A 25,178-nucleotide genomic window follows, 5' to 3' on the forward strand; every position below is an offset into this window, starting at 1 on the left:
GGTTCACCCTCATGACCTAAGCCCAAAAGCCCCACCTGCTAATGCCATCACCTTTGGAGGTTAGGATTTCACCATATGAATTCTGGGGTGGGCACAAATATTCAGACATAGCAGTCACTGAGTCCTCACTGGGTACTACTCCCTTTGAAAGGCTCTGAGCCTGAAGCCTGCTCTCTCTCTGTTAAAAGGGAAGAGAAGCAAGTGTTAGACAGGCTGTTAAAGACATATAAGCACCAAACCAAGACTTTCTCCTTGACTCAGTCAGAGAGCCCTGGAGCAGATTGAATGGGCATAATGTTCTCATCCTGTGATTCAGGGCCATCTGCTGCCTGGGCTATGTGCTCCTTTGTACCCCAGAGTTCTCTGCCCTACTCCTGGAACCAGCTCTCATTTTAAGTTATTGATTAGTCCTTAATGTCCAGAGAGGAGCCCTGGCCCCAGCCCCATGTCCACCTGCCCTGGGCCCCAGTCACACCCTGAATTCTTCTCCCTCTTGCAGGGAATACCAACAGCATCTTTGCCCTGGATTACATCAGCGGGGCGCTGACCTTGAACGGCCTGCTGGACCGGGAGAACCCCCTGTACAGCCATGGCTTCATCCTGACTGTGAAGGTGAGAGTGGGCGCTGGGCAGCTCCATCATGGGTAGAGGGGATTCCCACACTGTGGTGCCAGCCTCCAGCGGTGCCCAGGCGGAGGGTCCAGGAGGTGGGTCACTTCTGTTCCCTTACCCTGCACTGATTCCCGGGGCTTGTGCCCAGGGCCCCTGTCAGGAAGGTCCAACGCTTGTCAAATGTGGGCCTTGTCAGGGGCCCTCTGCTGGGCATTTCTCAGCCCTTATCAACAACTGCAGAGGATTGCAACTTTCATCCCCATTTCAGGGGTGAGGAGGCACAAGTGTGTGCACACCCCGTGGTCCTCTCTATTATCCCATGATTTCAAGTTCTAATATAGCCAACTCAGATTCTTAGGTTTACCTCATTTCTGGGGTTTTCTCCCATTTCTAATCCTTGTGGCTTCCCTGGGGCTATTACCTGGTTAGGAAACAGCAATGCAGCGGGCAGGGGTCAGAAGCTGTGGTGGTCCCCACCCCGGCAAGTGTGATGGAGCCATAGCCCCCTGCCCCCTGCAGCCCCCTGCCACTCATGATTGGTTTTAATTAAAATCAATAACTTGCTGAGGCATTCCCTGGGAAACCCGTTTAGGGTACAGATGCTGCCTGGGCCACAGGGGTCCTCCCCAGCCCCAGCCTTCGATTGAGAGGAGGGGGTGGTACAAAGACTGAGGAGAGGGGCTCTGGGAAGGAGGCCCTTCCATTGGTATGGGAAGGATGGTGCAGCCTGGTCCTTCATTGCTCTCCTTGACCTTGAGAAGGCCTGTGACAGCAATGGATTGATTAGCCCTGACTCGCCCACTGGCTCTGTCCTCTCTACCCAGATGTGCACATGCGGGCCAGCGGGGAAGGGCAAGCTAACACGGCCTTTCCCCCATCCGGAGCCAAGCCCGAGGCCCCCTCCCAGCCTCCCCTCCTGTCTCTGCTCCCTTCCTACGGAGGCAGGCAGCTCCAATAGAGAGAGCTGCTCCCTAGTCCCAGCGCCAACTCACTGTGCAACCCTGAGCTCAGCTTTTCCATCTTTATATAAAATATAAGGATGAGTTCCCACACTTGGCTGTGAATCCAAATCCCCTGGGGAGCTGGTAAAAGATACCTAGTCCTGGGCCTCTTGCCCAGAGATTCTGGTTCAAAAGGTTGGGGTGGGACTGGGAATGGGTATTTTGTGGCCCAAGGACTCTGGCCCAGAGACTGGGTGCCCAGGTGTCTGAGTCCATCTATTTCCAAGTCCAACCCAGACCTTCACGTTGCCTAGCAGAGTGTTCAGTCCATAGCAGATGCTGAATTAATTCTCAATTATCTGCTGGCACAAATGTTCTTGGCCTTGGTTTCATCATTTGCCAAATGAATAAAGACTCTCCCTTTGCCCCTAGATGAACCCCTAAATCTATCTTGTCTTCCCCACCCCACCTCATCCCCTTGGTTCTAGAATCCCACTGCCTGAGTTTGATACTTTCTCTGTCTGTGTGTCCTTGTACAAGTTACTTAACCCCTCTGAGCTTCAGTTTCCCCATTGGTAATGGAGATCAGTAAAACAGGGATGCTAATGATAGAATCTTCCTCCTGGGGTTATGGTGAGGATTAGATGGGATAATTCACATAAAGTGCAGTGCCCAGCATTGAGAAAGCCCTGGTAAATGATGCCTTTTATTGTGACTATGGCCACCTTCATCCCTGGGGTGTTTATTCCTCTATCTGCAGGGCACAGAGCTGAATGATGACCGCACCCCATCTGATGCCACAGTGACCACAACCTTCAACATCCTGGTGATTGACATCAATGACAATGCCCCAGAGTTCAACAGCTCCGAGTACAGCGTGGCCATCACTGAGCTGGCACAGGTCGGCTTTGCCCTCCCCCTCTTTATCCAGGTGGTGGACAAGGACGAGGTGAGTCCCAGAACGCATGGCCATCCGGCCCAGCACCCGGCCCGGGCTGTGCAACCCTGGAAGGGATGCCAGGGATCACTGGGCTCCCAGGTCCCCATCTATAAAATAGAAACAAACATGGCTGCAGCCTCCCCTGCTACGTTCTGAGGATAAATAAGACTGCAAAAATTAGTAGTCTCTAAACTTTTGGACCAACCCCCCCTACACCCTGTAAAAACTGTTTGAGCACACACCTCCAATGTATAGTTCTATATTCAGAAATGTATATACATGATCATCATACTAACCTAGTACGTACATTTTAAAACATACACACAAAAAATATAAAATTTAAAAGGTAGAGGCTCTTGTATAAATGCTGACTTTGGAAAAGTCTTATTCCTGCTTTGGGGGTAATACTGACCCTGCCTTTTCCTTGCAAGGAGTGTAAGTGCCTTCCAGAGGATCCCAGGCCATACAGAGACTCCAGGGGGTCCAGGACACCTGTATCCCCTTGCCCAAGGGCCAGCCAGGCTGAGGCCAATCTTAAGAGGGAGGGACATGGGCCATGAGTGAGAGAGAGCTCAAGAGGGACAGGAGGGAGGAGGCTCCGGCAGGGCTGCAGCTCCCTTGAGCCTAGCTATGCCCTGTGTCATTAAGCCAAGGACCGGGCCTGGATGGGGCAGCTTCCATGCCTTCAGGACCCTCTCAGCCCGCCTTCAACCCGCCCCTCCCCTCGCCCTACCTCCCTTGCCCGTCAGCAGTCACAACCTTAATAGGATTTCTATTTATTACCGCTGCTCCCCTGGCCCACTCTGCTCAGGAATTCCATTAGGTTTTCCTGCCCGAGGTGTTCTCTGCAATTACTCCTCACTTGTGGCCGAACTGGCCTTGCTCCAGGCCTGGTTCCTCTTCACTTCCTGGCCCCTCTCCTGTCTCCTGTCAGCTTCTCTCAACTGGACACAGTCCCCCCAGGGACTCAGGTTCACAAGGGCAAGTTGGCCTCTGTGTGTGTGGGTGTGTGTGTGTGTACGTGCACAGTCACGTTTCTGTTCACGTGTGTACACATATGTACATGCACACATGCCTCCATCTCCTGCTAAGTCTTTCCATACCTATCTGTCTGAGATAATTGAAGTAGGTACTGAGCATCTACTGTTTTTTTTTTAATTTATTTATTTTTTATTTTTGGCTGCGTTGGGTCTTCGTTGCTGCGGGAGGGCTTTCTCTAGTTGTGGCGAGCAGGGGCTACTCTTCGTTGTGGTGCATGGGCTTCTCTTGTTGTGGAGCATGGGCTCTACGTACGCGGGCTTCAGTAGTTGTGGCACGTGGGCTCAGTTGTGGCTTGCGGGCTTTAGGCGCGTGGGCTTCAGTAGTTGTGGCACACAGGCTTAGTTGCTCCGCAGCATGTGGGATCTTCCCGGACCAGGGATCGAACCCGTGTCCCCTGCATTGGCAGGTGGATTCTTAACCACTGTGCCACCAGGGAAGTCCGCATCTACTGTTTACAAGCAGCTATATTTGGCCACTTCAGGGAGTCCAGGAAGTGGAATCCATGGTCCCTGCCCCGTGGGGCCAAATGTGTTTATGCAAATGTAATATGTAATTTTAAAACATATACAATAATGTGGAAAGTTTAAACGGTGGAGACAAACAAGTATAAAAACAGATTCTAACATTTTCTCACACCCCAGTGGATCATCTTATATCCCCTGGGAGTGCAGGTCCCCCTTTGGAGACCGCTGTGTGAATGAGAACCTCAGAAGAAAATCCCATCCTAAGTTTAAGGCTGATAATAATGCCCAAGGGAAGAGAGACACTGGAAGCAGCGTGGGTCCAGGGTCCAGTGACTATAGGCAGTGAGGCTCCAGAGCTCAGCTGAGGAAGGGGGAAGTAGGGGCTGGGAGGATCGGGAAAGACTCTATGGTGAGAGGGGGACTAGGGCTGAGCCTTGGGGTATAAATCAGATGGTGAAAGGGTCCTCAGGAGGGGTGGTGGGGGCCAGGCTGTGGCCCACAGGGAGGACCGGAGGGAGAAACCTGTAAGTAGATGGAGGGAACAGGCAGTAACCCGTGCAACTGATCAGGGATTGTGCAGTGGGCTGCTGGCAAGGTGGTCTGGGACATAGCCCTCGGGGGGCCTTGAATGCCAAGCCAAGGAATCAGCCATTTATTAGCTCTGTGACCTTGGGTGCGTCACAACCCTTTCTAAGCCTCACTTTGCTCATCTGTGTAAAAAAGAAATAAAAAGACAATGTATAAGTCAGTTTCTATCGCAGGAACAAATTAACCCTGAAAGAACAGTTTATTTCTCACTTGGACTACTTATCCGGCAAGGGTGGGCAGGGAGACCTTCCTCTGTGTGGTCACTCAGGTGTACACTCTGCATGATCGTGGTTGCTGCAGGAAGCAGGAGGCAGCTAAACGGTTAATCACCGGCTCTTCTACGCTTCATCCCAGAAGTGTGACCTCTACTCAGGGCCCATCAGCAGGAACTAGTTAGGTGCCCCCACCTCACTGCCTGAAGGCTGGGGAATGTGGGGAAGCAGCTAAATAGTTGTGTCTCTGCCACAAAGGGTATCAACAAGGTATGTGGAGAGGAGGAGCTCAGATGATACGTGTATAGGACGTAGCATGGTGCCTGCCACACACAGATGTTAACCAAATGGTTCCAGGGACATCGCCACCGGCAGGGCCAGAATTCCCAGGGCCCTGCAACTTGTTGAGGGATCTCAAGGTTACTCTGACCTCTTGGGTTTTACCTCAGGCTCCCTTTGTGGGAAGCCTGTCTGAAGCATCTGCAGGAATGCTGAGGGGCATCTGGATCCAGCCCGCCCCAGTGACCCCTCCCAACTCGGACACAGCCATCAGCACGCCCACTGTGAACAGGATGCTCAGCACCACCAGGGACCACTCAGTTGCTTTCCCCTGGGCTTTGGCCAGTGTCTCTGACAGTAGAGGACTGGCCTCCTTCTCACAGGGTCCCACTTCTCCAGGGCACAGTGAGGTGCAGAGAGAGGAGGAGAGGCAGCCCAGGCTATCCCACCCTAAGGTCACCTGGACCATCTTCCTGTCTCCCCATAGGGCAGCACCCAAACCACCCCAGATGTGGTCCTGGGCTGGTTCCTAAATAAGAGAGAGAGAGAAATTGCTTTCTCAGTTGCCCTGCTCTTTTGTATCTCCCATCTCTTCTCCACTCTCCAAAACTCTGGAGGGATTCAGATCTGGCCAGGTAAATGCTCCCAAAGCCTAGTCTTGGGTGCTGATGGCCAGGTCCCAGGTTCCCAAGGTGGAGTGTTCAGCCACATCACCAACAGGAACAAAAGACAGCAGCCACAGGCACTTGCCGCATTGCCCAAGTGTCCAATGTCTGGGAAAAATCAGAGAACCTCAAAGAGGACTCAAGAGCTGTTGTAAAAGATTTTTTTAAATTGTCATTTTTCCGACCTCTTTCTGAGGGGAGACTCCATCTGTTGGGATTTGTGTCTGGGTTGAAAGTGACTCTGGATTTGCTAGCTATGGCAGGAAAATGTTTATTGAGCAGATTTGGAGAAGGGAAGGGCGCATGAGGAGAGGTCAGATCCCTTTGTTGTAGATTCTCTAGAACATGTGATTCTCCCTTGCACTCATCATGAGTGTGATTTTGCAGTTATTAGTGTGGTGGTCTCAAGAGTACCTGTCTTCCCATTAGGCTAAATGACCCACAGGTAGGAGCAGGTCTGCTTTTGCTCACCAGTGTAACCCAGTGCTTCATACTCTGCCTGGCACTTGGGGGGCATGCAGAAGTTTATTTTGGTTGAGTTAAAAACATGATTAAATGATAAAAGAAGCAATGAGGTGGCCCAGGGCTTTATCCAAACTAGATCATCAGTCAGTACCCTTATGCTGAAGCCTAAATCCGGCTGAGTTTGTGTAGGAAGGTGACCTCAAAGGTCCACTGTGGGGCAGTAGAGGGTGCTGATGGAAAACAGGAAGGGAAGGAGGAAGCAGTTTAACCTCTCAGTCAGCCCTTTGTGGCAGTCTTTCCTAATAAGGATGCTAATCTAATTCACAAAGCCTAGATAATGCCTGCCATCCCTTCCACATCCAAGATTCTACTCAGCCTCTCACTGAACCTCAGGCTCTGCCAGACACTTCAAGACAACAAAGGTGCATGAAAGAGGCCCTTTCTCTGTCCCAAGGACTGCATCCCTTTTGTCAAGTCTCGCTGAGTAATTTCTTCCTCTTTGTCCAGCTATAGAAAACTCACAGAAGCCAGAGGAGAAAGGGACAGGGTGGGCTGAAACCAACAACCATCCATTTGTACTGACAGTTGAGATGCAAATAGATGGTTGTAATGCAAATCACATCAAAAGAATCTCAAGGCAAAGGCCCCAGGAGTCAGCCTTGGTATGGGAGCTCATCTCTGAGTTTCAAATGAAAGGCCTCGGCAGCCTCATTCCCCCAGCTCGGCTGCTGGGCATTCTCTTGTCTCCTCCTCGCTGCTGTTCTCGGAAGCCACAGGGAGTAGCTACACACTCACCCACTTGCATCCCTACCATATCCTTACCCACCCCCTTGCCCTCAACATGATCTTTGCATTTTCCCCAGTTTGGTCAACTTTTCCTCTCCTGATCTTGCCTGCAGCCCTCCTCAGTCCTACCTACAGCTGAGCCAGCCACAGGCTGTCATGTTTTCCCATCTGCACTGATTGGGAGGGTTGGCAGTTTCTGTGCAGTTGTCCTGAAAAGCCACTCTTCTACTTAGTTGCAAGTGGACCATCTGCCTCCTGCCTCCGAAGGGTTGGGGGCCAGAGGCAGGGAGTGTGGAAGCCCATCCGTGCCTCTGGCTGCTTTACAAATTCCAGCAAAGGGGATTGTTGTTAAATACTGTTTCTGTACTATGCACGACCCTGCCCAGTTGACTGGGCTAAAAATGGACAGTTCCTCTCACATGCTCATCAGGGGAAATACCATCCGTGTTATATCCTACCTTTATTCTCAGGAGTTGGGAGCATTTGATCCACTTTACTTCTGACCCACAGCTTCTCAGAACAGATTTGCTGCTGTCCTTAAGAATATGTTTGCGGAGGAGAAGGGTCGGAGTGGAGAGTGAGGTGCCAATATCCCCCCAGAGAAGCCTCTGCTGCCCGGTTCTGCCCTATTCTGGGAATTGCAGTCATTACAGAATGACCTTCAGACCTCATGAAATTGCCGGCCGCCCGCTGCCCCCTGGCCTCTGTGAGGGACTATATTGAAATGTACACAGGTGGGGGATGATGCATTCATTCACTCAACTAACATTATGGTGCCAGGCCTGCCAGCCACGGGGAGGTGTTCTTCTGTGACTGTGAGCCCCAACGGGAGCCAGCTGATGTGTTCTGAGTCATCTTTCTTTAGGAGCCCCCGATGGCTGTGTTAAAAATGGGCTGTCAGGGGCCATGGGTGGAAGCAGGGAAACGCAGCGAAGTCTCCCACACAGAAAACCCTCCCACCTCCCTTGACCACCTGTTCTAGCCGGCAGGTGCTTCCTAGCATCTGACTTGAGGCTCTCCTGCCCTATAGCCAATTTCCTCTTAAGGTGTTTGCAAGAAGCCAGAGAACGCCAGGCCCCTTACAATGAAACCTAAAAAGTCCGCTAGAAACCGCCTTCAGAATGCTTCTCAGGAGGACACTGAGTGGCTGTCTTCAGCCTTTGTGACTGAGGCTCTCCCGTGTTCAGATCGACCCAGGGTTTTGAACTCTGACTATAGCACTCTGCTACCAGACCTGTCCGGAGCTCCTGGAGAAGATGGTGGTGGAGCGAGCAGGGAAGCCCTGTCCCACACCTCACTCACAGAGGGATTCCAGGCAAGTCATGTCCCCACTCTGTGCCTCACTGGCCACTGCTGGGAAACCATGGGTTGGAGCAGTCAGCCTGAAGACTATAAATCCCAACACTCTTTTTGTCCAAGAGGACCTGGGTGGGAAGGGGGAGGGCACTGCCTGAAGCTTCCCTAACCCTAACGCTAACCAAACCCCGACATTGGCCCATCCTCCCCCGCTGAACTTGCTTCAGCCACTTCTGCTCCCCTCTCTGGGCAGAGGGGCCTGGCACTGCTGTGGGCCTCATGCCCTGCCCCCAGCCTCTCCCTGCCCACCCACGTGCTTTTTTATTAGATACCACCTGGGGCAGCCTGGCCCTTCATGGGTTAGGAAGAAAGAGCCAGCTAGAGTGGTTACAAATAAGGCCTTTGAAGCCAGACTGCCTGGGTTCAAATCCTGGCGCTGCCACTTTTGTTCTGTGTAACCTTAGGGGACTCATTTATCCTCTCTGATCCAAAATGGAGGCAGTAATAATGCTTAGCTCATAGAGCTATTATGAGGATTAAATGGGTCAATATGCGTATTTAGAACAGTGCCTGGCCCATAAAAAGCAATCTTTAAATCCTAACAATTCTTAATCCCAGCCCTGGAAGATACGTGTATTATTGTGTCCTTTCTAGGGAAAACGAAGTTGAGGTTCAGAGAGGTTAAGAGGCTTCCCCAAGGTCACACAGCCGGGGGGGTCTCAGAGCTTGGCTTTAAACACTTCTGTGCCTCTTGCTCATCTCCCTACTTACAGCCATGACTCCCCATTCTCAGAGGTTTTGTCCCACCAAGCAGGTGGGTCTCCCACCTCCAGCATGGCTAGTGGGAAGGCGAGGGGGAGGTGAGGCATTGGGGGCGGCTGCACCACAGAGGTGAGTGGGAACACATCTGGCAGGAGCTAATTCCTATTTCAGGCAGGAGATGACACTATTCATTTGTTTGAGGGGCATTGGGAAAACAAACAAACAAACGGACTTACCCACCTCCCCAAGGAGAAAACATCACCAAACAGATAAGTAAAAGAAAGCAAATGACAGGGAGAAAAGGCCATATTCCAGAATATTGGTTTTATTTGTAGGGATGAGGGGGCAGTGAGAAAGGGGAGGTTGCTCTTGTTCTCCTGTTAATCTTGGCTTTATTTTTATCCATCACCCTCATTTTCCATTTCACATGTGTTCCAGGCCTGTCAGGGAGCCTAGCCCGCAACCTTGTATTTATTTAAATTCATTTTCGCATTTGTTCCTGTTAGTCAGTCCGTCCAGCCTGCAGTTCCTCTGGCCCTTCTCCCCACACAGCCCTGCAAGGTTGTGGTGCCGGCCCCATGGGCCCCTCCCAGGCGTCCTTTTAGTCCAGGGGTTCTTAATCCAGGATGGGAGCCCACTGACTCGCCAAGGCATCTTTGACCCTGAATGGAGAAAAATCTGCATCTTTATTTCTGCTAACCTCTACCTGAACTTTCACACTCCCTTTAATTATGAAATAGAAACAAACCACAGCGGCCTTAATAGTACCTGTGACTCTGAGCCCAAGAGAAATCTCAGATATTTTCATATCGCATTACAGGTGTCACAGGGATCTCAAAATATCATTTACACGCATCACTACTTTGAAATTACAGTGTATATTAGACCTGCTGCCAAATCTCATTGTTTTATGCATTAAGAAGCACATAATTCTACTATAACACCCTTTTTAAATGCTTTGATAGCTGTATTTCAAGATAATTAATTGACATTGTGGTCCCGTGTGTTTTATTTTATGCAATTAAAATGTTATTCTCTTAAGGGGGTCTGTGGGGTTTACTAGACTGTTAGAGGGTCCACGGCACGAAAAAGATGGAAGACTCCTCCTTAATCCCTGTCCTCACTAACTGCCCCCCTTCAGCCGGACTCCCTCCTTGGGCTTTTGCTCTAAGGCTGACCTTCCAGTGGTTCTCAGAATTGCCATCCTGAGCTGCACATCCATTTGGGGTGAGGTGGGGTGAGAACAGGGAGGCCACTTTCTCCATGTCAGACATTCAGCTGAGGGTCCATCTTCCGGCTCTGGACCCTCCAGGCCACTGTTCAACTGGGCCCCATAAATCCACCTACCAACATCTACTTTGCAGTAGAGGCACAGGAAATATACATCCCTGGCACCCTAGGGAGTGATCCCAGCTGCCCTAAACTCTCCCTACCTGCTGATGTGACCCAAGACATGGACCTCTGCTTTCCTATTTTCCAAAGCAATTTGAACTAGAAACCAAACTCTAGAAGCAGTGATGAGAGATGAGGGAGAGAGGGGAGGGCATCTGTGGAGGCAGATGTAGGCTTCTGCTCCCTGTGGATGTGTGATTATCCAATCATCCAGGCCCTTCTTTCCCCTCCATTAGGGAGATAACTAGGATCTGGCTGGAAATGACCCCCCTCCCACTGAATCCCCTGGGGGCTATGAGGGAAGTAGATGGAATGCCTCCAACATTCTGTACCTCTCACCCAGCTTGTGACTTCATCACTGAAGTAAAGCAGAGAGGAGGTAGAGGATGGGGGGTCTGGCCCCGGGAACAACCAAGGCAAGGCACATTGCCTAGCCCCTCTGCCCCCAGCCAGGTGCCCATCCTGGCTACTCCTATTTCTGAAAGGTTTTCTGGTGGTTCTGTTGCAAAGCAGGGGTTAAGCGTCCACCCAAAGCACAGTCAGTATAGCTGGGACCTGGGATCCGTGGTGCCTGGGTGAGCACCGCTCTGCACATTTGTTCCCCGCCTCTGCCCTGGCTGTGGGCAGGGGTCTGTCTGCAAGACCTCTGCCATGTCACAGCTTCAATACATATTTCTAGGGTTCCTCCCTCAAGATTTAGGCTCACCAGGAAAATATCTTTTGACTTCAAAGCAAAGCCGCTCTGGAAGGAAAGCCAAGGAGGGTAGGGCAGCCCCATCGGTGCTTCTTCCCATTAATTTCTCCCCAGTTTCCTTGGCTGAGGTTCTTATTATGACGATGATGATTATTAGGATTTTTCTGTGTGTGGCTGCATCCCGTGGTGTGATTCCTCCCAGCATGCTAAGCTCCAACCTCCCTGAGGAGCAGAGGGTGTCCTCGACATGATTCAGACACCTCCTAATTTAGTCTCACCATAAATCTACTTAGCATGCTTTTTACACCAGGCCCCGTAGCCCTGGTGGGGGTGTGAAGCAGGCAGGGCCTATTTGGAAGCTGTAGTGCCAGGGCCCATACCTCACCCCTCCCCACCCAAGTACCCATGGCTCTAGAGTCCCCTCCAGCGGGTGGAGGTCATCTTCCATATTGGATCTGGGGGATTGCTCCCCTTTTACCCAGCTCCCTTCCCCACGCCCACCACCTCCCATTGGCACAGATGGGAAGTACCGGGAATCATTTTATCCTCCGAGTCATGCTCCCTAAAAGCAGCGTCTGGTCTTCCTGGAGACCCCCACCTGGATCATAAACAGTACTAACAAACTTCATGCTCTCTCCATCGCCTCTTGGCTGGGTCATGCCCACTCTGGTGCCCCTTCACCATGGGCCCTGGTGAGCCCAGCCTCACCCTAGAACGTGGTTTCTAACTCCCACACTCCCCCACCTGCCCCATTTGCCACCCGCTGTCACGGCCCCAACAGCAACTGGTGGTGTGTCTTGTTCATCCCCGTCTTGAAGCTGTGCCTGTGTATCCCACCCTGTCACTGTGACCATGGGCTGTGAAACATCCTCATCAGCAAGGCACAGGGAGCGCAGAGCCCTGCAGAGCAGCCACGGGGAGGGCCGGCCACTGAGGAGGCCGGGGAGCCTCTTCCCCTGCTTTTCTGGGCTCCTGCGGCCTCTGTCCCCTGAGCGGGGAGAATGGTGCAGGGATGGGCCGGGAGGTGGGTAGGAGGCATTCGGTGCAAGGCAAGGTTTCATGGCTGTGTTGTCATTCTGTCCGTGAAGGCCTAGGGCAGATGTTTCCTCCTTCCTCTCCAGACCTTAGCTTCTCCATTGAATTTGAAAAAGGAATTGGGAGTGAGAGAAGTTTTCGAGATCAGTGTTGTCATAGGTTTACATCCCAAGTTAGAAGGATGTTTCGGTGCAGAGCAGAGTGTATTTCCCTCTCCTTTGTCCTGACGAGGGCCCTGAGCCTAGTGTCAACAGGCAGAAGGTACCTCTGCTCTTCTCACTTGAGCACAGCGAGTTCAGAGAGGAACCTTCCACGTGAGGTCACAGAGCAGGGCCAGCGATACACAGCGAGCAGCTAGTGAAACACGCAGGGGAGCAGGCCGGGGGCAGGAGGAAAGAGATGCCCTAGAGGGACTCTTGCATTGCGTGGGAGGCGGGAATCAGTCGTTCGTTCATTTATTCAGCAGGTATTTGTTGAGCACCTACTGCATGCCACGTGCTCTTCTAGGCACTGTTCGTAAGTGAACACACAGCCGAAGTCCAGCCCTCGGGCAGTGTATGTGCCAGCAGTGGAAGGCTAAAGAAACAAATCGATGTATATTATGTCAAGTGGTGATGAGAGCCATGGAGAAAATATAAAGCAGAGTGATGGGCCTAAGGGCATGCTTGGGAGGGGAAGGGGTTAGAGGAAGTCTCTCCAATAAGATGACGTTTGGGGAGAGACCTCAGTGAAGTGGCGGGTGAGCTGTGTGGCTATTTGGAGGAAGAGCATTCCAGGCAGAGGGAGCAGCCAGCGTGGTGGCTCTGAGGCAGGAGTGTGCCTGCACGTCGAGGAAGCCACGAGGAGGCCCGTGGGCTGGGGGAGGGCAGACAGGTCTGGCTGTTTTTGAGGCTCTGCTTTCGAAAGCAGGAAGATAGTGAGCAGGGAACAAGGCACTTGATAGGACCAAAGTTTCAAAAGGACAGTCTCTGGAAACAACCCAAATGCCCACCACCTGATGAGTAGATAAACAAATATGCTATCTCCATACAGTAGAATATTATTCAACTGTTATAGTAATGAAGTTCTGATCCATGGTGCAACACACATGAACCTAGAAAGCAGGATGCTAGGTGAAAGAAGCCAGACACAAAAAGCCACATAGTGGGTGATTCCATTTACATGAAATGTCCAGAACAGGCAGATCCATAGAGACAGAAGGCACATGAGTGGTCGCAGGGGCTGGAGGGAAAGGGAATGAGGAGGGACTGCTCGTGGTACAGGATTTCCTTTGGGGATGACAAAAATGTTTTAGAACTAGATACAGGTGGTGGTTGTACAACGTGGTGAATACACGCAAAACCACTGAATCGTACACATTAAGATGGCTAAAATGATGAATTTTATCTCAATTAAAAGACTTTAAGGATGCACTGGCTGCCTGGGTTCATAGACAATGCAGGGCAGGACCATTCCTAGGAGGCGAGGGCAGTAAGTAGGCAGAGAGGTGTGTGCAGGGGTGGGGAGTGGTTACCTCCTGGGCGTGTTTTGAAGGGAGAGGATTTGCTGGGGTGATGGGGGTCCTTGAGGATGACTGCACGAGCTGTTTGACTTGAGCAGTTAGGAAACTGGAGTTCTTACTTCCTGAGACAGTGAAGCAGTAGCTTTGGTGAGGGGAAGGTGGAATCCGTGGCTTAGCTTTCAACATGTTAGGTTTGACATGCTCATTAGACATTCAAGTGGAAATGCCGGGAAGCCAGAGGGGGTGTGCTGGTAAACGCCCAACAAGCGGCTCTGGGGTTGGAGGACCCTAACATGTAGCACCTGGTGATCTCTGTAGTGTACATACTCCTACCGTGGCGTACATACTCCTACTGTGGCCTATCTCAAGCCACCAGCATGACCTCAGCTGGCTCTCCGAGATCCTAGAAATCTGACAGGAGCCTCTCAAGCCAAGGAGGCTCCAGCCACACTATGTGGGTCCAGGCTGGAGGGGAAAATGGGAGCGTTGCCAGTGTCTGGATTGTAGTTAAAGCTGTGGGTCTAACCAGGCTCACCCAAGGAAAGGGGTGTGGGTAAGAGCAGAGAGCAGGGCTGGGGCTGAGGGCACCTCAGTGTTCATGTTAGGGGAGATGAGGATGAACCAGCAAAGACACTGAGAAGGAGCCACCCCTGAGGGAGGAGGAGGGCCAAGAGGGAGCACTGAAGGACAGGAGAACGATTGAGACAGTGGTGAGGAGTCGAGGAGGCAGCTGCCTGAACATCTCTCAGTAGTCCCCAATTAGCATACGTATCTGTATTTACTTTTCTGTTCTCAACATAAGGACTCTTAATTACCCTCATTAGGGAGGGTCCGCATCCACTGACATTTACTGAGCAGGTCCACCAGGCTTTTGTTTGTTTGTTTGTTTTGTTTTGTTTTCAAATCCACTTAACCCTCTTCTCCCACCCACCTTCGAAGCCCTCCCTAGTACACCGGCTTGGCCCAGCCCTTAGAGGGATGCGGGACTTTCCTTCCCTAGCTCTGCAGTCCGTGCAGATATGCTAACTCATCCTATAGGAACGGGACTGTGCTTAAATAAGCAGACCACAAAGGTGAAGTGAGAATCGAATGGATCTGAAAGGCATTCTGCTGAGTGAAAGCAGCCAGTCTCAAAGGCGACAGACAACCTGTGTGATTCTATGACATTCTCAAAAGACAAAACTCTAGTGACAAAGAACCCATCAGTGGTTACTAGGGGTTAGGGGTAAGAGAGGGGTGACTGGAAAGGGATAGCACAAGGGAGTTTGGGGTGGGGGTGGACCTGTTCTGCGTCCTGTTTGTGATGGGGGAAAGCTATATATTCTAAAATGCGTAGAACTGTATACCCCAAAATGTCAATTTCACTGCGTGTTAATTATAAAATTTCTAAAAATTTATATTATTGAAGACCTTTCCCCCCGCATCCCCCCAAAAAAGATGACGTGACAGGTACCAGCATAAATGGCACCACTGATGGACTTTTATGCTCAGATAGCACCATCCTTCTCCGCTGTCATTTAATTCAACAAATATATAATACCGCCCTCCTATAAGGGAGAAGGGTAGGCTCTAGGGCCATGAATGCCACAATGACTTTGAACCTAAGTCAGCAGGCAGTCAGGAGCCATCGACGGTTCTTGAGTATGAGTGATACCCTCAGAGATGTGCTTTAGGTTGATTAATCTGGACAGAAGGAGAAAGAGGACAGGGTGAGGGCAGATAGCACAAATGGGCAAGGGCTGGATGTGGGGTCCGTGAAAAAGATGAGGGTTGGAGTGAGGCTAGGGTTTGCAATCCCAGAGGTGGAAGTGACAGAAGCTCAAAAGGGCAGGCGAGGGAAGTGGCTAGATGGAGGAAAAGATGGAGCTGTCACCATCTGCCACCACTCTGCTGGGCATGGCCAGGCTCCTGGTTTCATCTTTCCCTCAACTTAGTTCTTCATCTGAATGCCCTCTACCACCCTTGCTTGTTCTCTCTCCGAGTCTCTCTCTGTTTGTCTTTGTTAGCTTTTCTTTGAATCAGATCATCCCTCTCTTGCCCCCCTTCCCACTGTCTCTTATCTTCTGATTTTTTCTCACACCCACACATTCACAGATATATACATGCAGGTTATTCACTCATGCCTGTATTGCTTTGCCTGTTTAACCACAGTTACCATGTGGCCGATACCTGTGTGCCTGGGAAGGTGTGGCATGAGTCATGTAGGCAGGGCTCTTTGCAAACCTGGGCAGCTGTGCCCGGGTTTGACTTCGGGATGCCCAAGGGGAGCTGAGTGACACTGGCATCAGGCATGGTCACCCATCTGCCTGGAGCCCAGTGCCCTGTCCCAGCCTAGGACCCTTTCCTTAGGGCATTTGTGGTGCCTTTGTTCTCAGGGAAGGGACCCCAAGTCTGGGCAGCTCCACTCAGCAGAGGGCTAGGAGCAGGAAGGAGATGAAATCACCCACTCCCCTCTGGCTCCCAGGACACCCAGGTTCATGGCCTCTAAATAGTCTTGAGTTCTACCTGCTCCCCCTCCACCAAGCCTCTTGAGGCAATGGGATCCCTCTCCACCCTCTCCCTGCCACCCAGAGGCATGGGGAAGGTGGACTTGCTCTTGGAGAGGCAGAGGAATATAAAGTGGTGTGATTAGCACAGGCAGGCAGAGTCTCCCTCCTGATTTCCATAAGGCGTGTAGATTTCTTTGCCTTGCCACATTTCTCTCTCTGTGGGAACAGGGAAATAGTTTTAGCATGGTAAATGGACAGAGCCAGGCGGCCGCTCAGTGCAAGGCCCGCTCCCAGCTCTGCACCCTGCCCCTCCCTGCTCCGAGGCCGAGGCCCCTAGAGGGCCCAGCCAGCAAGCAGAGGCTGGACACCCGCTCCGCCAGCCCAGCGAGGCTCCCTGTCCTCCTGCTGTGGTCCTGCCCCTCAGGCCTTGTGCTCTTCTGCAGAAGGGGCCCCTGGAGGGAGGGGCAGGAAGATTCTGGCCTTGGGGCAGACTGGGATGCACACCCTTTCTTCCTGCATTTTGGCCTCTCCTCCCTGCAGCTCTGAGTACACTTCTTTCGCCCACTGCCCCAACCCCAGCCAAAACTCCGGTGCAGAGTTTGCCAGTGGAATGAGAAAGGGGATTGAAGCCAGGTGTGAGGGTGACGTCCAAGTTGGCAGATTCTGACCAGAATGGCAGACTTTAATGTTAGAAAAGTGGCCACCCGTGCTGGGAGGCCGGGCCACAAGGAAGAAATCCTTAAGCTTTCCACTTAGGACAGGTGCCTTCAAACAGGGTCCCATGCAGGAGAGAGGGAGGAAAGGATGAGGGGGCCATGGCCTGGCTCCCTTGGGATCTTGTGGGGTGGAGCATATTTTTCTGGAATTAAGAGCTCGGGCCTCATGAATCTCACATGGTCCCTCTGCCCTTTGCTCGTGGAGGTACCAGTCCAGTACCTCTGGCCTGGGCAGCAGTCTCTGCATTTGTGGGCCTGGAAAGGTCCCTTTGAGCCCTGGGCTTTCCACATAAAGCTTGCCCTTCAGCCACACCCACGGGCACTATTAAGGGGAGCCTAGCCCTCCTGACAGGTACCCCCTGAAGCCACTTTGTTTCAGTAAATACCCACTGGGCTGATTGCTCAGGTCCCTAGAAGTCCAGGGTAGCCTAAAGATTTGGATGAAATGGCTATTTGCTTGGGGCATAGAAATGAGGCCAGAGTGACTGGTTCCATCTCTAGGGGTGGGTACAGTTAGCTTTGCTGTATCTAGTGGACATAGATGGCACCTGTGACCCCCAGACGGAACCCACCCAGAGCCATGGTAACCAAGGCTGAGCAAGAGCTTCTAGTCAGCTGTGCACCCTCCTCATTGGTAAGGACCAGCTCCTGTGTATGAGCTGCTTGGGGGTTTGAACCTCCAAAGTCAGCTCAAGAGTTTGGGGAGCACCTGTGGGACACAGGGGCTGGTGTGGTTGGAACTAGATGCTTAGACTCCTTGTCTTCCACACCCAGCGCATGACCTCCACACCTGGACAGTGGTGCCAGCCGGCCGCTGCTGGGCTCTCAGACTCTCATCGTAGAGTTGGGGACCTATTATCCTAATATGCCTGAGATTGCCAAGGTTTTAACACTTTAAGCCCACATCTCAGGAGCCCTCTCAATCTCAGGCAAACTGGGACAGCTGGTCAACCAGGGGCAGTACCCATCATCAATGATGCAGGCTTGAGAGGGGGCCCACTCCAAGGCTCTGAACCAGACGGGCCTGGAACACAGAAGAGAAAGAGACAGCAGAGCTGAGCTACCCCTGCTTGACATGGGCTTTGCTGGGTCCCTGGAGTTGGGACTCAGCACCCAGGGACAGAAGGGGTGGGGAGAGGGGCAAGGAAAGAAACAAGCTGTCAGGTGTAGCTGGGTGAGATCCCCATAGTGCACTAGGGTAATGGGCTGCAAATTAGGAAAACAGAATTTGAAAGCACCTGTCCCTCATTTACCTTAATGCATGTACCCAATGCACATTGTAATTCATTTCCCAGAAGAGCTGGGGCTGACTGCGGGGCTGACAGACCGGATGCCTCTGGAGGAAGAGAGGGAGGGAGGGAGAGAGGGAGAGAGGGAGGGAGGGAGGTGTGCATGTGCAGGTGAGGAGCACCTGCCCACCTCTGGATCTCTTCTGTAGATGAATAATACACACGTCTGCTAGTGATGGAACTGACAGCTCTCTAGTATTCTTTCTCCAAAGTTCCAGCTGCCAATAGGATTGAATTAGATTTCACAGGGGTTTTTGCAATACATGGGAATTCACCAACAAATTACTCTTAAAGAGGGAAAATCAATTATTTGGAGCAGAGATAAGCTGAAGGCAAGGCAGCCTCGGATTGATCCTGTCTGTGCAGGCGTGTGTGGAATTCAACAGATAACCTGGGGAGAGGAGGGCCAGGTCTGCCAGAGAGAGGGTTGGAGGAGGGGGAAGCAGAGGAAGGGCGATGGGGGGGAGGAGGAGGAGGGAGGGAGGAAGAGTTGGAGGTAGAAGGTAAAGGAGGGAGAAAAGGAAAAGGGAAAGGGGAGAGGGGAGGGGGAAGAAAACAGGGAGAAGAGGGATACAAGCAAAAGGAGAAGAGAGAAAAGATGGAGAGGGAGGGAAGGGGAGAGAGAGAAGGATCAGAGAAGGCTCGGAGAGAGGAGTGGACAGAGAAAGTGCGAAAAGCAGTTTGAAAGAGCACAGCAGGTGTTAACGGGCCCTTAGAGCATCACACAGTCCGCGCTTCCCATTTTGCAGATCAGGGAACTGAGGCCCAGAGAGATAAAAGATCCTGCCCCAGAGAGGAATGGCAGATCCAGAGAAAACCTCAGATCCCTGGTTCCTGACCTCAGGCTCACACTGTTCAAGGGTCTAAACCACAGAGGAGCTTGGGAAGGAGGTGTAGGTGGACTGAGAATCTGAAATGAGGGCTGTCCGTCACCCTGCTGCATCCTGGGAACCCTCCCAGGCCCAGGCCGACTGGGACAGTTGGTCAACCAGGGGCAGTGCCCACCATCTCTGATTCAGGCCTGAGAGTTGGCCCACACTCCCAGGGTGGAGAAGCTGAGGCTCTGAGCCAGGCAAGCCTGGGATGCAGAAGAAGAAGACACAGCAGAGCTGAGCTACCACCATGTGACATGGGCTTTGCTGGGTCTCTGGCGTTGGGACGCCGTGCCCAGTAACTGGAGGGGGTGGGAGGAACACAAGGAGACAGAGGTGGCCCGTTCACCCAGAAATGATTGGGGACGTGCCAGCATACCTCTCCCAGACTCTGAAGCTTGGAAGGTCCCTGGGGAGTGAGGCGGAGTCAGGAGATGGAGGCAATGATAGTGCAGGGCTTCTCCCCATTGTCCCCTGGACTCCGACTTCACAGTGGGCAGCCTGCGCAGTGGATGTGGGACAGCTGCCCTGGGCAGGCAGGCGGGGCCAGAGCAACTTGGTGCCCCCCCTTAAGTGTGGGGCTGGGGAAGAAGCAGCAAGTTTTGAAGTGAAGGGGTGAGGAGAGGCCGGCCCCCTGCCAAGTTCACCTGGGCATGTCTGACTGGAGTTAGTTAAGTGAAAGGATGGACAAAGGAGTGATGAAAAATACATCTTCCGTGGACTTTGATTTTCTGCCGTTCAATAGCATGGATTAGACCAACAGGGCACAGTGGAAGAGGGAGGGAGGCCTAGGGCCCCCTGCCCAGGATGGGGGGGGTCCCCTCACCCCTGCACACATCCGAGCCTTTGTCCTTCTCTGCCTGCCCCTCTCATTCCTGGCCAAGCCGAGGTCTAGAAATCAGCCCCTCCCCAGGGGTACCTCTCTCCCTCCCCTCCCTTCCAGAACACTAATAACCACTCTCCTTTAGTGAGCATTTACTCCATCCCAAGCACTTTACTAATATTTTGCTGCTCTCCCACAGTAGCCCTATCAGGTAGGCTTCATTCTTCCCATTTTGCAGGTGAGGAAGTTGAGGTTCAAGGAGATAAAACTGTGCAAAAATCACACAGCTGGAAAGGGTAGTACCCGCATCTGGACTCAGGTCTAACTCCAAAGCCTGTGCTTTTAGCCACCACTGAAGCTTGGGGCCTCACACCTTGGAATCACTGGTCAGAGGGCTCTTCCCTGGCTGGCCTGAATTTTGGACAGGGCTTCTGCGAGGGTGGCACTGACTCTGTGGGCCCATCTCCGCACTCCAGGTCCCCAGCCCCATTCCCACCTTGAGCTAAGGGTGTCCCACCAGCTCACAGAGCTCTCTGGGGGTCCCTGGGCCTTCTTCGTCTTGGTTCACAACACTGCAGAGTCCCTAGTCCCCTCTACATGCACGTGACATGCACGTGACCCTGGTCCTTCCTCTTCTATTGAAAGGAATTAAGGTCCCCTCCAGGACACATCGTGGTTCATAGGGTGGAGTGAGGGTCCCCTAGCGTTTGGGTACAAAGGAAAAACACACACAAGGCTCCTGCCATCAGGGAGCCTCCTGTCTTAGGCAAGAAAACATAACCCACAAGTCACGCACCAAAACCTGGTGAAGCAAAGAGACAACACTGCTGCTTAGTCCTGTGGGGTATGCTTTATTCTCCCCACTTCACAAATGAAGAAATTGAGGCTCCAGGAGTGGAAGTGCGTTGCCCAAGGTCACACAGCTAGGAAGCAGCAGAGCCTGTTTCCCAACCCTGAACCCCATTCTCTCCACTGCATTACACCACTGGGTCACCAACCCGGCCACTACCCTGACCAACAGTGGAGGGAGATGAGCATCTCTAAGGGGCAAACTGGTGCCACCATCAGCAGGGAGGTGCCTCAGGGTGGGGAGAACCAGGCAAGAGTCAGCAGGATGAGGAAGGCACCTGCAGGTCTCACATCCAGGGAAGGAGTCTGGGGGCTGGGTTAGGCCTTCCTCCCTTTGGGGGACCAGGTCATCTACAGAGGGAAGTGCCAGTGGCCCGAGACTGCAGGGGATGACTGGGGGAAGCCATATCCAGAGAGAAGTCAGGTGCAGGCTCTGAGAGCACCCAGGACACCTCCAAGCAAGCCTAATGGCCTGACAGGGTGGAATCTGCTCCCCAAGAGGAGGGAAGGGCCCTGCATATGGCAGCTGTTAACCAGTGTGAATGCCACCCAGGACGCTGCCAGGTTGTTGTGAGCACTCAGTGAGCTAAGAGTTGTAGAGGGCCCAGCACATAATAACCTCTCAATACATACTTGAAAAACAACACTGGGTCAATCACGGAGCCAATATTGGCTGTGGGAGCTGCAAAGAGGCTAGGCAGGAACGTCCTTGCCGGGCAAGGTCTGCTTTGACCGCCCTCAAGGCCACCCCTCCACTTCCAGGAGTGGGAGGGAGCTTTGGGGAGTCGAGGCTGGGGAGGCAGCTCCTGCTGGCAGCGGCCGATACCTTGGGCTGGGGGGCTGGTGTGCTGCCCTCCACGGGGTAGGGAACAGTGGTACCAAGACTTCAGTCACCAGGAGCAAAGCGTAGCTCGCTGCACGGGGCCGGGGTAGTGAGGAGTGATTTCATGCGTCCCTCCCCTCCAATAAATAAAGAAAGCCAAACTCTCGCAGCCCCATGGGCAGCCAGCCGGCTCCCCAGCCCGGTGCGGGGAGGGGCCGGCGCTGCAGCTCGGCTCTGGGACCCGCGGCTGCCGACTATCAGCCTTCTCATCGCCTCTCCTGGCTGGAAGAGAATTTAAATCCACTGGGCTCCTCTCCACACACACTGGGATCCTTTTGATGTTCCTCTTTATCTCCTTTCCCAACAAAATTGCCCCTCGACAGCTCCAAGAGGACCTCCTGCCTCTCCCCACCTCCCCCCTCCCTCCCCCCTCCCTCCCCGCCCCACTAAGCAGCGCGCACTCCGATCCCCCCCAAACGGGCTGCGCGAGCAAGGAGCAAGGGCGTGGAGGACACAGGACCCCAGGAGCAGGGCCGCACCCTCCTACAACCCGGGCTCCCCTCCCCTCCACCTTCCTCCCTGATCTTGGCAGAGGCGCGCTTTGCCCCTTGGGCCTCGTTCCTGGCATTTAGCGAAGGTAGGAAGGGTCTTCCAGTGCCATCTGATGCCAGTTCTTTGCACACATGAGGAGCAGCGTTCTGTAGAGGGGGCGACACACAGGAGAGCGAGGTGATGAAGAGCTTGTACCCTGTAGGAGTCAGTACTGACCCGAGTTTGAATCCTTCACTGGCAGCTGTGCATCTTGAACAAGTTACCCTCTCTGGCCTCAGTTTCCTTCTCTGTAAAAAGGGTGGACTGATGCTGACGTCACTAGGATGTGAAAATTTTGGTTAAGGTATGGGAAGCACACGGTAGAGGCTTGGTAAATGGAAGCTGCTGTTTTAGAAGGCTCTGGGCTGAGGGCTGCAGTTAATAGGGGTTTTGCACCAACTTAACGAACTGGGTAATAATCCCACACACACATCCCGAGGGATTGACAGTCACAAGCCAAGTCCCAGCGGGAATTAGCCCTCTGGGCAGGTTCTGAAAGGGGCAGGCTGAGCATTTGAGGGAATTTAGCCGGAGGTGGCTCTGGGGTCTCAGGACAGCCATATGCGGGGTCCTGACAGCTACAGTGTCAAGCCTAGTGAACTTCCAGTCCCTGGCGGCAGATCAGCGAGAAGGGAGCTGATCTCACTCGTTGAGACCCAGAGATCTCATATGAAGGGGCCAAGAGGCCCTGGGGTGGGGAGGAGGCCAGAAACCCAGTGCTTCCGCCTGGCCAGGTGCTTGTCCTGCATCTGCACTGAGCAAGCACCACCTTCCCAGGCGTCCGTCCCCTCAGTCCCTCTGCCTGCGCACTCCCTCACCCCCAGCCTTGCTCTGTCCCGGGGATTCTCGAACTTCAGCGTGCATCAGAACACCTGGAGGGCTTGTTAAAACAGTGCTGGGCCCCACCCCCAGGGTTTCTGATATGGTAAACCTGAGTGTGACCGCCAAATCTGCATTTCTAACAAGTTCCTAGGTGATGCTGATGCTACCCGTTCCTGTAGAACACTCAGGGAACCACTGCTGTCCCCGAGTAGTTCTCATCCTTGGGTGCACATTAGAACGAGTAACCTGAAGAGCGTTATAAAATCCTGATGTCTCGTCTCCTCCACCCCAAGTCTAATGTCCTTGGTCTGGGGTGCAACCTAGGCATGGGGGTATTTTAAAGCGCCCCAGGTGGGTTTTTTTTTTTAATAAATCTATTTTTAGATGCATTGGGTCTTCGTTGCTTCACGCGGGCTTTCTCTAGTTGTGGCGAGCGGGGGCTACTTTTCGTAGTGGTGCACGGGCTTCTCATTGCGGTGGCTTCTTTTGTTGGGGAGCACAGGCTCTAGTTGTGGCGCACGGGCTTAGTTGCTCCGTGGCATGTGGGATCTTCCCTCACCTAGGGCTCGAACCTGTGTCCCCTGCATTGGCAGGCGGATTCTTAACCACTGCGCCACCAGGGAAGCCCCACCTTCCTTTTTTAACCCCAGTGTTCCTGTGCTCCAGAGCCTAGAGTGGCTCCCTACTGCTCACAGAAGCAATGTCATGCTGGAGCCCTCCAGATGGCGCCTGCAGAGGGACTGTAGGAGAGCTGCAAAGCCTCCCAATACCCCAACAATCTCCCCAGCTTCTGTACATGGACCTTTGTAATCAGCTCACTTGTCTGCCTCATCATCAATTATTCGTTCTCCACTCCAGCAGTGGTATCAGCATCACCTGGAACTTGTTAGAAATGCACATTCACAGGTCCACCCCAGACCTGCTGAATCAGATATTCCTGGGGGAGGACAGCAGTCTGTAGTTTACCAAGCCTCCAGGTGATTCTGATACACGCTAAGGCCCGAGAACTTTGTGTTTAAAGCCACTCCCTCCACCTGCAGTGCATTTTCCCTTCCTTCATTTCTAACACAACCGCTCTTGGGGCAGCCTCCTCTGCTGGCGTCCTCTTAGATGCAGCCTTGGAGTGCTCAGCGATGCCGTCTTGGTTTGCTCAGCTCACTCATATTGCTGGGTGGAACTCCAGTACGTTCCCCCCGTGCCCTGGAGCTGCAGTTGGGGGACGCCCGCACCAGACCCTGACTCTGTTTCCCTCCGTCTGGAGGGCATCCCAGCCTGAGAGCTCTGCCGCCACCCTCTGTGAATTCCATTTCCTCTGGAGGGGTTTCCAAGCTCCAGTATTCCTTCATCTCCACCGTGTGGCCCATGGGAAGAGGATCGAACAGAGTAACGGGTGAGGAAAAGCTGCTGAAGGCCCATCGCATCTGAGCACCTCCTGTGTGCCTGCTCTGATGTGGCTTTGCACTGCCCCAGGGGCTCCCAACAGCAACTACAGAAGGTTATTCTGTGGTTATTCTGAACTGTGTCTGGCAAAGAGTAGGTATCCAGTGAATGTTTGCTGTGTGATTATTGTTGGTATCGTCAGCTATCTGAACAATTGTGAAACAAGTTTCAGGACATAGTTTTAGGTGGAAACAATCCAACACAGCAGTGTGTAGAGCATGGTACTGTTTGTGTCGAAGAGGGGAGGCGTAGATACACAATGCTCTTACATGCATGGATTTCCTGGGGAAAGAGACCCAGGGATTGGGGTATGGTTGTCTCTGGGGAAGGCTCTCAAAGGGTAGGGGCAACAGGGAAAGGGAGTCGGTTGTGTGCCCTTTACACTTTTGAATGAACTATGTGAAGACTTTCCGAGTCTGTGTTTATCAAGTCGTTAACATTTTCTATGTTAGGAAAATTAAAACATAACAATGCTTGGGGTCGTTTCCTGCAGGGGTCCTGTCCAGGCTCCTGGGAGTAGGACAGAGGGACGTGGCCCCTCCTCTCCCAGCCTTTGACCATCCCCACCTCCCTCTGGGCGAGGACAGAGGGAGCTCAGGGGTACAGGAACCCCTGCCCGCCTCACGCTTTGTGCCCCTGTACCTCTTCCTCTGTGTCCCTCCCTCTCCTCTGGATGTGGGGCTGCACAGACCTCCCCACACCCCAGCACGTGTGTGCACACCCCACACACACCCACCCCTCCTCAGCACCCCAGAGAACGTGGCCCAGCAGATGCAGAGGGAGCTGTTCCT

The 25,178-nt window shown here is 52.9% G+C and overlaps 1 protein-coding gene across 1 annotated transcript in view; it reads left to right on the forward strand.

Moving 5' to 3' along the window:
• LOC309815846 (cadherin-23-like) overlaps positions 1-25,178 on the forward strand; it is a gene marked incomplete at its 5' end in the record, with an annotated part of 205,170 nt that overhangs the window by 178,480 nt on the left and 1,512 nt on the right. Inside the window, 5 exons of the mRNA XM_082642928.1 lie at positions 500-612; positions 2,314-2,550; positions 5,248-5,434; positions 21,989-22,171; positions 24,938-25,062. Coding sequence (XP_082499054.1) covers positions 500-612; positions 2,314-2,550; positions 5,248-5,434; positions 21,989-22,171; positions 24,938-25,062 — 845 coding nt within the window. The remainder of the gene's footprint in view (positions 1-499; positions 613-2,313; positions 2,551-5,247; positions 5,435-21,988; positions 22,172-24,937; positions 25,063-25,178) is intronic.

Source organism: Mesoplodon mirus (assembly GCF_964341445.2).
Source record: "Mesoplodon mirus genome assembly, chromosome: 2".
Taxonomy (NCBI): Eukaryota; Metazoa; Chordata; class Mammalia; order Artiodactyla; family Ziphiidae; genus Mesoplodon; species Mesoplodon mirus.